The sequence below is a fragment of the Vidua macroura genome, chromosome 1 (genome assembly GCF_024509145.1).
Source record: "Vidua macroura isolate BioBank_ID:100142 chromosome 1, ASM2450914v1, whole genome shotgun sequence".
Lineage (NCBI taxonomy): Eukaryota > Metazoa > Chordata > Aves > Passeriformes > Viduidae > Vidua > Vidua macroura.
The window spans coordinates 25607533-25621004 of record NC_071571.1 but is presented as its reverse complement, the minus strand read 5'-3'; the positions used below and the strand labels follow the sequence as shown (position 1 = coordinate 25621004).

The following is a 13472-nucleotide window of genomic DNA, read 5'->3' as shown; positions in this document are numbered from 1 at the left end:
GAATCTTTGCTGTGATTGAAAAAAAAGTTTGTTTTCTTCAGGGTGACCCTGGAGAAAAAGGATCCAAAGGAATGGTTGGTCTTACAGGACCAAGAAGCCAAGCTGGACCACAAGTAAGCTTGTTCTTCCATGTTAACCCTTCTCTTTGTATGTTATTAAAAAATCAATGAAGCTTATGCAGCATAAAAATTTCTCAAGCATCTGATGCTTAGAGACTTAACAGAACAAAGGAAAAGCAGAAATATTTCCATCATCTATCCTAAATGACACAGTAGTCTCAAGGAGAAAAATAATAGTTAAAGATATAATTATATATAGTTATGCATGAGCACTGATAAGCTAAACTAAAGTTGTCCAAATGATTTTAACCATGAGTATTTCGGAAATTTTTACTTTGAATCATTAACTTTCAGTTGTAATATTTTGTAAGTGTAGCTCTGAATGAATTATAAGGAAATTGAAATAAGTGTTCTTGTTATTCCATTGGATTGTAAACCAGACAAAAAATATTAAAACTAAAGAAAGTCAAAGACACAGTTCAACCAATAGCTATTTAAAACATTAAACTTAGAGCAGCTATCATAAGAACAATATGCTGATTTTAGTACTTTTTACAATATTGCTTGTTTTGCAGGTAGATATCTATTGTAGGTATTTTTAGTTCAGAAAGTCAAACTGTCTGTTTAAGTCTACATTATTCCATTTTGTAACAGGGTGATCTCGGAAAGTCAGGACCCCCTGGTGCACCTGGATCATCTGTTTGGGGACCTCCTGGACCAAAGGTGACTATCTGATACCTATTTCCTAGAGACCAGAGACTGGAAATTTCTAGTGTACATTTCTGTCAAAATTTAAATAATCTGATTTAAAGAACTTAAAATTCCTTGTTGTAGGAACAAAAATACTAAATTTCAGAAATAAGGATTAAAAAGTATTAAAAATTAACAGACAGTGTTGGAGGCCAGGCCCTTTAATAGCATGCTGAACTTGGTACATAGTTATTTCCTCCTGAAGCCATTTGTTTAAAAAACACCCAAAAACTTACTAGATTTCTGTTTTTGTTTGGTCCCTCCTGTGAAATTAATCAGTTTGAAGTTGTTTTTTTCCCAAATTTGCTATGCTTTTTGCTTCTTAAAATATGGCATTAAACCCCTTAAGAATATGTTTATGTATAGTTCTTGGGTGTTATATCTGGGTTTTTTTGTGATGAGTGTTTGTATATCACTTCCAAATGAACAGCTGGCCTGTATGTACTACTTGAAATGAAATGTCATATATAAGATTGCTAGGGGCACATCCATCTCATTTTCTCTATGGGAAAAATGTACTTGAAATAAGTGGGATTTGTCCTGCTGAGTAAAATAGGTGGATTCAAAAAAAAAAAAAAAGCTAACTTTGAAGGTTTTAAAAATATTTGAAAATTCAATGATATTTAAATAAAAAAGTACTTTTGTTACTTAAATTAACCTTGTTATAACATGTCAGGTAACTTCAACTTTAGTTGATACTTTTTACCTTTGGTGTTAGTTTTTAGAGTGGGGGAATCACTAATGTGTATCGTATTATTCTGAAGCAATTTCATCCTCATTTTTCTTCTTCCTTAAAAATATATGTGCCCCGCCCCACAAGTACAGGAGGGTATGGCACATACAATATACATGACATATACATTCTGGCAATAGGACATTACAGAGGGATATGATGTGTTTTGGACTTGCTTGTGCATGGAGGAGAAAGAAAGACAAAAATGCAAGATGCTCAGGGTATACCTGCAGTAAAAATATAACCACGCAGAAGAAAAAAAGAAGATTGTGAGGTGCTCATATCTCCTATATTGGTTTCAAACCATAATAATGTGACAAACTTTATGTGAGGAGAATACAGGTGAGATGCTAAAAGATACAACTTGTATGACGACAAGTTTCATTAAATCAGTCTCCCTTCTTTGTGTTTTTCCAGTTACTGTGACATTTTAAAATAGACAAGTAAGGGAGTCAAGATTGTTCATTAATAAATTCATGCTGAAAATAACTTTGTAGAGTTCCTTGCCTTATTCCATATGATATTATACTGTTCAGTACAATTCATACAACTTTCATAGCAGATGGGTCATTACCCAAAATCCAATGAAGTCTGTAGGAGTCTTTTGAAATTCTTTACTAAATTTTAGAGCAGGGCTTATATGGGCAGTAGCTGGTAGAAAAAACAATGAGTATTTGGGTAATTATAAAATGCAAGTTGATTTTTAGAAAATATACAAAACTTTGTCTCTTCAGTTCCATCATAACTTCTTTGATTTAAACAAATACCTACTATGTTTTGGACAGTTATCAAGAATGTAACTGGCTACAGAGGTCTGTTTTATCTTTCAGCTGTGGAAAGTACAACAATAACTACTAATTTTGTTCCTAAAACATCCTGGTGTCTGCAATTGAGAAGACAGACATGATAAATTTCTAATGCAGAGAATGTTTCTCAAAGCTTGGAGTTATTTCTGGGAGTCTGAGGTCTTTTTGGGACATCTCTAATTCTCTGAGATGGTGATTAGTGATTGCTAGAGGTCTTACCTCCTGGGCAGCCATGGTTATGTCCATGAGGAGTTTATTTCTTTTAAGATACACCCACGTTTGAGGACTGGAGTTTTATTTCCCTTAACAGTCATTATGCTGTTACTAATATGGGGACAGTGACATTAGAAAGCTGTTTTTTCTAATAATTCTTTGTCATGGTTACAGTTGCTCAGTGGTTTTGATAGAGCATTTAATTGCATTCCCTAGTGATTGTTTCCTGAAATACTGCATGTTCTTCTTACTGAGAAATTGCAAATGTTTCATTGCAAATTTAGATTTTCTTAGTAAATTCCTTAATGTAAAGGGAAACATCTGTTACCAAAGTTTAAACACTAGAAGGAGCCAAAGTTTGCTCCATGAAGGGTTAACATAAGGAACATGAATTCTAAGCCTAATTGCTTTTCGGAAAAGCCACTGCCAGAGCTGTTACCAAAGAGTTGGGCTGTGTAATATTTGTGGAAAACTCAAGTTTCTCCCTGAGACTTCAGACTATGGAACTTGCAGTTTTGAAGTGCTGTGCCATTGCATCTATAGACTTTCTAAACATACTCTGTCTCAGCACTTGTCTTTGAATTTCCTTGCTGTTCTCTATGTGCTCTGACAGAAACAAGGTTATGTAGCCTTCTTGTGGGCAAAAGCAGGCAGGAGCCACAGGTGCATCTGGCCTCTCAAAGTGAATTATGACATTCGACCTTCATCTGAAAACTAAAGCCATCAAGTTATTTGTCAAGGTAGAACAAACTCTTTTACACAGCTGGGGAGAAACAGAAGTGTAAGAGAGGTCAGAATCAAGGTAGTGAAACCTTCCTCTAGAAATACTGGTTTCATGTTACCTAGTCAAAAATTGTCACTGTAAGAAAGAACCGAATACTTGTTCTTTTCTGTAAAATTTTGAAGTTAAAACTGAATATAGTTAATATAATTCTGAATTTTTTTCTTTTTGGATAGGGGGATCCAGGACACAAGGGTCCACCGGGAGATGATGGACATCCTGGGAATTGAATAATGGGACCAACGGTAGGAGTTTTTAGATAAAAGATAGAAAGTAAATAAGTGTGAGACATATGCAAAACTCCTGTGAAAATATAGGAGAATCTTTTAAGTATTGAATCTTTTTCACTTGAATCTTTTAAGTAAAGGAATTCACTAATTCTTAAACTTCTCCATCATTCCACATTATGTCTATTTTAAAAATAAACTTATTATCTTTACAAAGAAGAAACACAAAATTGTATAAATAACTAGTCCAGTGTATCTCACCCTGCAAACTTCCCATAGGAAGTCTTCATTAGGAAGGCAGTTCTTCAAATTCACCTTTTCCCCTCTAACACACTTTATATCATATTGTACTTCTGTCACTTGTGATCTGGGTTGCAACTTTCTTTAAGACTTCTGCCACTTCTGATAAGGGAGTATTTCAGGGAAAGGTACCATTCTTATGATCTCCTTTCCAGACTGAAATTGGGAACCTTCTTCAGAAACATCTTTTTATTCCTTTCCACTTTACCATGTACGCACATAAAATATTCCACTCAATTCCATCACTTCACTTTGTGGAAATATAGACAATAGACCCAAATTCAGAAATCAATTCATTGATGTCTACCTAACACAATGTAGCTCAAAATAAAGCCACTTAATTCAATAGCTTTTGCATGATAATGTTTTAGGAATACCAGTAGTGGTATTTACTCCTGGCTTGACACAGTTCTACCAGTACCTCTACCAGAGGATGCTGACTAGCACATTGAACCATTCAGTAACTTTTATTTCTGATTTTTGAAAACTCTAAATTTCCTTTGTCTATAATATAGAAATTACTTCACTCTATTATTCTTATAAAAAGGAGTGATGAACATGACTTAATTGTGCAGTGGTACCCTTAATCAATTAGATTTTGATTATAATACCTGTCTTATTTTCTTTTTAATCACCATGGATGGAAGATTTATGTTTATATACATTTTTTGTTGTTTTGGAAGGATGTAGAAGCAACTATCTTTGTATTATTACTTTGGAAAACTGGTTTAGTAGGGAGGCCTTTAAGCCTATTAGGGAAACTTCTAGGATATTGCCCCAGAAGAATTTACCACTGGCTTTGAGAATGCTTCAGTCCTTAGGGTGAGTGAAAAGGGGCTTCTCCCATGATGCTCTGCAGTATTATGGTAATCTGCCCTTTCCCCATAGGTCATTGCCTTTTGCCCTAACCCTTGTACTACCCCTGTACCCCCAAATGATTGGCTCCTGACCCCATACTTAACCCAGGACCCTGCCCTGTTTGTTTGCCTTTTGTCCCTGGAATCCTTTGGGGTGACTCTACGATAAGCCTCGCTGGAGCTCGGTACAGAGACCCTTTCTGGCTTTCTTTGCTGACCTAGCTGTGGTGTGAGTGTGGATTGAGTGACTGTACTTCCCTGAGTGGCTTTCTCAGAAGACACAATCGGGAAGGTAGCAGCAAATACCATCCATTTTACCACACTGCTACACTTTAGAGTCTGCCCTGGAAAGGCTGGAAAAGCAGATGAATTCATTTAGCAGACCATCTGTGGCATCAGGGGCATTTGCTCTCTTACCAGTGCACTGACTTAGAGTGAGTCACTGTGATTTTCTCTTCCAGACACCATAAAACGATGGGAAGTAGTAATCCCAGAATTGCTCTTAGGCCATTTCTTCTGTTTAAAAAGCCCCAGCAAAATAATCTGGCCTGGAGAATTGTTTCTTATATAAAATCTGGCCATAGATTTGACCTAAGTAGATTTATAGCATTTATGGTTATGCTACTAATAGCAAGCCCAGACACATGACAAAATCCCAATTCTCACAGAAGAGAATGCGTTAATACATATTTGGTATTTACAGCAGCCTGCTGGGATTAAATTAAAACATCTGTTTGGCTGTTTTTTACTGTAGTGAGATTAGAAGTAAAAACAGATATGAACCCATTATTTATGTTTTCCTTTCTTGTTAAATAAAAATGTTATTAAACATTTCTGAAACATTTCTCATTTTATCCACAGTTTAAGATCTATGGATATTAAGAATCAGGAAGAGGTGAAATTGACTTTCCTTTATAAAGCTCTTTATGATCTAGAAGTATGCTGGTTGTTTAAATTTTTACAGAGGTGGATCAGAATTCCATTATTTGAAAATTAGGAGACATGAAGAGACATCTTTGAGAGCTGACACAGTTTGAATCTGGTGGTCAGGGTCTGTTTAAAGACTTTCAGTGAAACTGTCCCATTGGATTCAAGAATGGATGCGATTCATACAGGAATGACCTACTATATAAAATTTACTTAGGCATAAGGCATGCTTACATCACTATCTACATTTCATCTAAAGTAATTTTAGGGTTTCATCTTACCCAGAACATTGAGTCTACCTTGTCTTTCTTCATTTACCTACCTGTTAGCCTAAACCCATGATGTATAGGCATCATAAAGCATTTCTTCTATTTTTTCTGATAGGACTAAATTGGTTAATAAGATCAGATTATTTGTGTCTATGGTAGAGACATTCATGGGGCAGGAGATTTTGTTCAAAAGTTTGTTTTAGTTGTATATCCAACTAGAATACAAGCTGATTTGTTGTCCAGACATGGACATTGTATTCAGACAGACCAGGTGCTCAGATCTGAGCTGCTAACTGGACTCTCTTCTTGATTTCTTGAGGTATTATATTACTGTAGAAATTTACAGGCACAATGCACAATGAAACAACCATTTTTTGTCCCTTGTAGTTTCATTTTCCTTGTTATTTCCTTTTACCGGAGTAGACAAGGAAATATTTGTATGTTTGTATGAAATTATTCTTGAGGATATGTTATACCTATGTACATTATCAACACTCAAGAAGTTGTTGACAGCACTCTACAACACCCTTCGTATAAGGCATTAAGGTTTCTTGGTTCTGTGGGACAGAGTGAAGGGCGTGCAGTTCTCTCTGTGCAGCCACAATATCCATACCATGCTCAGGAGGGAGGTGCATGTGCATACACACATCCATGAGGATTTCCCATTGCCAGTGCTGTCATGTGAGCATCCACAGTACAGACTAGCAGCATACCCTCAGAGATGCTTCAAAGCGACATGTTTTCTTTCTGGGTTCTGTGAACAGTCTCTTTCAAGCTCAGCTAATTTTCTCATTAAATGTCAGGAAAACTCTCACTGGAGTGAGGAAAGAGGAAAAGTTTGCTATTTGCTTCGTGTCTGGCCATGAAAGGAAGCACTGAGTTTTTGCAGATGCACAAACCTTTAGTGGGAGTCAGTGGAAGGGTCAACAGAAGGAGTAATTGTCTCTTGATAAGAGAGCATTTTAGGCTGCTCTTTTTCTTAAAACTGTTGTATTTCTTCCTTTTCCTACTTTCCCTTCTAGAATGAAGTTTTGCTTTACTGTATGAGAGAACCAATGTGATTACTTGGAAGCACAAAATGTGCACATATAACTTAAGGCTGGCATATCATGTTTCAGTATTCTGAATTCACTTCTCATTGCTCAAACTTACCCCCAAACTGATAAAAGTTTGTTTTTGAAAATCAATTTAACTTTATATGGGCTGAATACAAAGTCAATGCTCTGGAAATTTCTTTCTGCAATGACAAATCCAGAAATTAACAATTTCCTAATAAGAATTTTTATTCTTCTAAAATCTTAATTAATTCAATTGAAACCACAATTAAAAAAAACATAGAAATTCCTGAACTTTGTGAACAAATTTTAAGAGCTGGTAACTGCTATTCTATATTTCCAGAAGATTTTTAATAGCTTCCTTACATATTTGTTAATATTCTTTACACTGTGATAGTCCAGGTATGACTTCTGATTTCCTGTTTTGTGTTTAGGGTCACATAGGACCACCTGGACCACCTGGACCCCAAGGAGCAAAAGCTGACAAAGGTGACAAAGGTGAAGCTGTAAGTAGAGTTTTAATTCTGTATTTTGTGTTCAAAAAAAATCAAACCAAAAAAAAAAAAAAAAATCAAAATTACTATGTGATAACACTATATTTAGTTGCTTAGATTTAGTTACTTAACTAAGTGCAGTTAAGCATCCTTTAGCTAATTTAAATGTTTCATGGATATTTTGAAGCCCTTTACTAGATATAGCACCAGTTGTACAAGCAGTTGGAACTAAATTTGGATATAAATTATTCTCATTTCATTGTCATGAAAGGGATACCATGTAATTCCATAGAAATCTTTATGGCTGCTCATACATGTTTAAATATAATCACTGGTTTGAATTTTTTTTTTCTGCCATCCTTTTCTTTACACTTTTCTGGTCAGGATTTCTAATACTGTCTGATTGACCAAATTTTGCAGTTCCAGTTCCTTGGATATTCAGCTGTTTCTCATACTGGGCAGTTAAATCCTCTGATTTGAAGATTTTTCACCTCTTGCTTTTCTGATGGTTGGCTTCAGAGGGAGCCAACCACCTGAGTGTTCCAGCTGGCACATTCCACTACAAACACATATCATCCTAAATTTCAGTCACCCAAAACCACATGTACACGTTTGACCAGCCTCTCTCTTTTCCACTAGAAAGTGGAAATACTGTTGCTGTCCTTCAACCACCACATGTCAAACTTCCATTAGCACTATTTTCTTTATGTGTCTAATCCCGCTTTATTTCAAACTACAACCCTCCCAAGCACTCCCAAATGCACTGAGGTAGGACCTGAGTGCTTCCAAATTCCTACTCACTCCAATTTCCTATCATTCAAACTGATGCTGAGAAGGTCCTTTGGGATCAGAATTATTACATAATGCATTCACTCAGAACTCCTGGTGTAATGCTATGTACCTGACGTTTCACACTGTGTAATGTGCAAAGGTTCTGTTGTGCTGTCTCATGGTAACGTCTTTCCCCTGCCATTTTGTGCCCCATGGGCTAGAAAGACCAACTTAATAAAGCACTGTCTGACATGGACAAGATTTATATGGCTAAGTAGGTAGCAGGATGGGTCAAAGCCATCTGCCCTATGCATGCTGAAAGGGAGCCTGGGAATGCCTCCAGCAGTATGAAAGGCATCTGAAGGGGCAGATGAATTGAGCAGAGAGTTCAGGAGAACAGACTACCAAACACACACAAGTATGTTAAGGTTACCTAACCCCTAAATCTAGATGGGTTAGCTGTGGTATTTCAGTTGTCTAATGCTTGCAGCATATGAATCATGGAGCAATGTCTGCTTTCTCACTGTTTTCTCTGAGCTGAGAACAATGTTCTTAAGTCAAGAGTTGTAGTTTTTTCCATCAATCTGAGTCTTTTTAGGGTTCCATCTGGGACTGAAGATGGCTGCTACTCACTACACATCAGAAATTTAAAGAAATTCTCTTCTCTGTTGAAGAACACAAGTACCTTAAGACAACTACTGACATGCTTTATTCCTCTGCTGTACCAGGGACGTCCAGGAACAGCAGGCCATGAAGGACCAAAAGGAGTAAAAGGCAAGGGAGATGCTGGACCAAAGGTATTTATCTGATGGTAGAGCAATGCATCTGACTTGTAAACAAGGTAGACATCTTCCAAAAAATGCACTGGATAAGGACAACAACTATATGACAAAACACTGCATCTCATCTTCCACTTTCATTTCTGTTAGAAGAAAAACTTGTGAAAGACTTTTCTGATGTGACAGAAACTAATTCTCACTTTATCCTCAGACTGGATACAAATCTGCAGGTTTTCCATACATCCAAAGCCCAGGATGCTTCTATATGCTGGTGGAAATTAGGATCCAACACGAGCACAGCATTGTCTAATAATTATGCCCTTACTTTCTCTGGCAGAAATATGAGGGATGAGGCCAAAAAATGAGTTAAGGGTTACTTGGAACTACTGAGATATCTTTTAAGTTGGATTCCTAAGAGAAGAGTATAAACCTTTATCTAAAATAATTTGTTTATTTGTTTAGAGGAAAAACTCACAAAAAATCCCAAACAAACAAACAAACAAACAAACAAAAAACAACAAAGGGATTTCAAGTACAACACTGAAACACTTCCAAGTTTTCCACAAGACACAGAATAACAAGTCTTATGAAACTAGAAGTAGTATGTAACTTACCTAAAAAGTCACATAGTAATTGTTGTTATAAAAAGTTGGAAAAAGAGACTTAAGAATAGAATCATAGAACAAATTGCTTTAAAATATCCCAGAGTGGTTTTATTAATGATTTCCTCATTGCATATGTGAAATAAGAAACAGGCAGCCTGTTGCAGAAGGAAGCAAAAGAAATATTACCCAAACGAGTTTTTTTCCCAAACAGTAGGAACTTTCAACTTCAGTTCTCTGAATAGGAGATTTTACATTTAAAATAAACTGCAATAACCTCTCAAAAACATCCACAATAAAGGAAAAATGGAAGGACATTCATTCTTAGAATGACTTGACTTTAGAATTACCACAGGATGGTCCCAATGGCATTGGGATCTGGGATCTTTACGCTTCTCTTTTGAATTAATGCCTATCAATACAAGGCATTTCACATCAAGTAATGCAAGAACTAAAAGTGATTTCAATTATGCTATTCAATATAAATTTACAAAAAATGCATATGGCTAAACGAATTAGATTTTTCTGTATGAGACTGTATCTTTCCAAATAGAAATATCAGGCTTGCTGTAATGTAGTCTTATAAGATGTGTTTCTCGATACTACAGAAGAAAAATTCATTAAAATCCTAGACTCTCATATGAAATTATCAAGGCAGATATTGATAAAGATTTAATTTATGACTTCAGGATTTCTAGGGGTATCGTTACATCTGAATTGTTCCTTGCTTCCTAAATGCATAATTCTGGAAAGTAGTGTTTCCTAATGAAAAGGAATTGGAAAGTCACATTATCAAAAAAGATGATATCCCACTATGATGCCACGGTTGAAGGATTATGAAGTCCAGAAGTTTATATCACAACTTCAGTGGGAATAGAGCAGAGTAATAGAAATAAATTTTTAGTTAAATCCAAAATGGAAATAAATAACTTCCTTTTTTTAAGAGAAAGAAAACCACTAGAATAATTGCAGTGAAATTTCTCACAACTGGGAGTTTTAAAATCAGTATTTGTGACTGTGTTTCTGAAAAGTATCACAAATATACAGCAGAAATATACTTAGAAAAATCATGGTGCCTGTTTTATATCAGAGATTCAAAAGTGGGTCACAAGTCCATCCTTTCTTACAACCATGAATTCATGTAATTGCTGGGACAAGAAACTTTTCAACTGTATAATTATCAGAAAAGTTCCAACCCACATTATGAATGATGAAAGTACAATATGGAATCATGAAATGCATTGGGGATGAAGGGGTAAAAGGTATAAAGTAAAAGTAAATATGCCCACTTTTTGCAGTGGTGAACATGGCATCTAGTATTTTCATCACATTTATTCTTAAATCACTGTAAGTCTTGTGATAAAATAGCATATATATTTAATTAACTCATAGGTTAGCTGCTATATGGCCTGAAGCTGAGACAGGGAGATTCAGATTAGATATTAGAAAAAAGTTTTTCACTGGTAGAGTGGTCAAGCACTGGAATAGTTTGCCCAGGGAGGTGATGGAGTCACCATTCCTAGAGGTGTTTAAGAGGTGTCTGGATCTGGCACTGGGTGATGTTGTTCAGTGGTTTAGGGGTTACTGTGGTACTTCCAGGTTGACATTCAAACTTGATGAACTTGGCTCTAAGTAATGTTAATCATTGCCAGTTGAAGAGAGTTGTTCTTATTCCTTTATAAAGACATCAAATCCTTATTTGTTGGTCCCTTCTCCAGCCATGAACAGCATAAAAAGTATCACCATTCCTCAGGATGTGTGAAGTGAATAATATTCTAGTAAAGGGAGTTTATTGGTAGCATCTTTTTGTGAGGGAATATGATCTGTGTTGTGTTAGTGGAAATTATAAATTAATAATAAATTTGATAAAAGGCCTGTGGTACTGTGACTCAGATTTGACTAAGCCAAGGTGAAATAGCTGAGTCCAGGATGTGAGTTTCTAATAATTTCATTATATTTAATATTACTAATAGTACAATTGAATGTCTAGTAATAGATTCTCTTATCCTTATCTTAGGCAAAACCAAGCTGATAAATAGTTCTCACTATTCTTGTGTTTCCTGACAATTCTAGCTCAGATTAGGGTTGCCATGTAAATTAAAATATCTTATTTCCATCAAGTCATCTCTGTTGTCACAAAAATTGTCAGAATTAGGTAGTTTGAATCTAAGGTCCAAGTTATTGAAAAACAGAACCCTGCAGAGTAGCTGTCTTTGCAAGTAACACAACACAACTAGGGCAAATCATGCTTACACCAAATTTTGTATGAAAATTTTTCATGGATCTACATGTTTGATTTGTGTAACAGTGTGATATTGCCCACCAAACCTGCCTGCTCAGAGTAATGCTTATCTAACGCCCTGTCAGGATAATAAAGAAAAAAATTCAAGCGTTAAAAACATCTGGTAAAAAATTTAATTCATATTTTTTACTTTAAAATAGGTAGGCTTCTTTTTGATGATGCCCTTGGATTGGTATGTTAGTCATGTTCAATGAAATGTTTGTTGTTCTATGCAGAGTGAGCAGCTGTAGCTTTTGCAGTGTATGAATGGTGCACCAAAGCAAGCATTATCCAACAAGATAAAACATGTCTGATTTACTTCTCTTTACCCACAGCAGACATAGTAAAGAGTGCACTGGAAAAAAGAAACTAAATACACAAACATCTCTTCTCATTCCCTGATTTTTTGCCCATATTACATTCTGATTTTTTAATCTTTGCATAACATCTTGGTAGCAAAGGTGCCACAAGGAAAAAGAATTCACTTGAATTGCAAGAATTCCCCTAGAACTTAGTTCATAAAATAGAAAATATTCTGGTTTTTTCAAATGAAATGTAAATGCATTGGTTACCTGTTATACAACCCAAAAAAAAAAAAAGAAAAAAGTAAGAACAGCAACAATCTCTGCATATAAAAAAATGAACATTTATTTGATAAAAGAGGCTCATAAATTTCCACACTAGTTAATTTGAAATTCCTTTGAGGATCATTATATAGGAATGTTCCACTCATCTGAATTAAAGCTCTGTTCTTTCTGCTTTCAGAAATGGCTCACATATGTGCACACTGCTCAACAGGAATTTTATGTATCAGAGGTCAAATTCACATGAAAACAGAACTGGAACATGTGGGATGCATTCAGTCTTGGCAGAGCCCTATGTTCTGCAGCATTAAAACAGAAGCACATAATGTCAGAATATAAGAAAAATTTGATTTAAAAGCACTGTTGCCAACTAGGACATGAGTTACAGACATTGAAGAGCAAGAGCCCGTCACTAGAAATAAAGCAAGTAACTGGATAGCAGAAAGATTATCAAAATCCTTAGCAAAGTCCCTTGTGCATGAACATTTGGGGTGGATCCAGTTGCAATATAAACAACTTTTGCAGCTTGGGGCTTGAATATTTGAACTAAAATATGGATAGTAGAGATGTAATACCTTTTTTAAATAATGTGTTGTTCTTACAAATACTGTTATATCAATTAACTCTCACTAAAGAGAGTATTGCAGTGTCTGCTGTATGTTTCAGCATCAAATACACATCCTTCACAATAAATGAGGTATATATATTGGGATATCCAAGATTTACTTTTTGGTTGACCATTAGGCCATTTAATGTTTGTTTTTTTATTGAATAAAAGATACAGAATAGACACTGGAATGCTACATTTTACAGTGTTTTGACTCAGCTCTTTATTTCTTGCTTCAGTGCAAGAAATAAAAAGCTGAGTCAATAAGTTGCTTATTTCTTAGTTCACTGTTTTACTGAAGGTGTCAAGCTTGTCTACAAGCACAATACAGGAAATAAATTAGACCTCATCAAAGAACAGTATTAATCGTTTCTGAA

General features: G+C 35.5%; 1 protein-coding gene across 1 annotated transcript in view; it reads left to right on the top strand.

Moving 5' to 3' along the window:
• Positions 1-13472, top strand: part of COL28A1 (collagen type XXVIII alpha 1 chain) — a 53150-nt gene that overhangs the window by 22439 nt on the left and 17239 nt on the right. Inside the window, 5 exon segments of the mRNA XM_053970336.1 lie at positions 42-113; positions 714-782; positions 3519-3587; positions 7412-7483; positions 8971-9039. Of these exon segments, the coding sequence (XP_053826311.1) occupies positions 42-113; positions 714-782; positions 3519-3587; positions 7412-7483; positions 8971-9039 (351 nt within the window).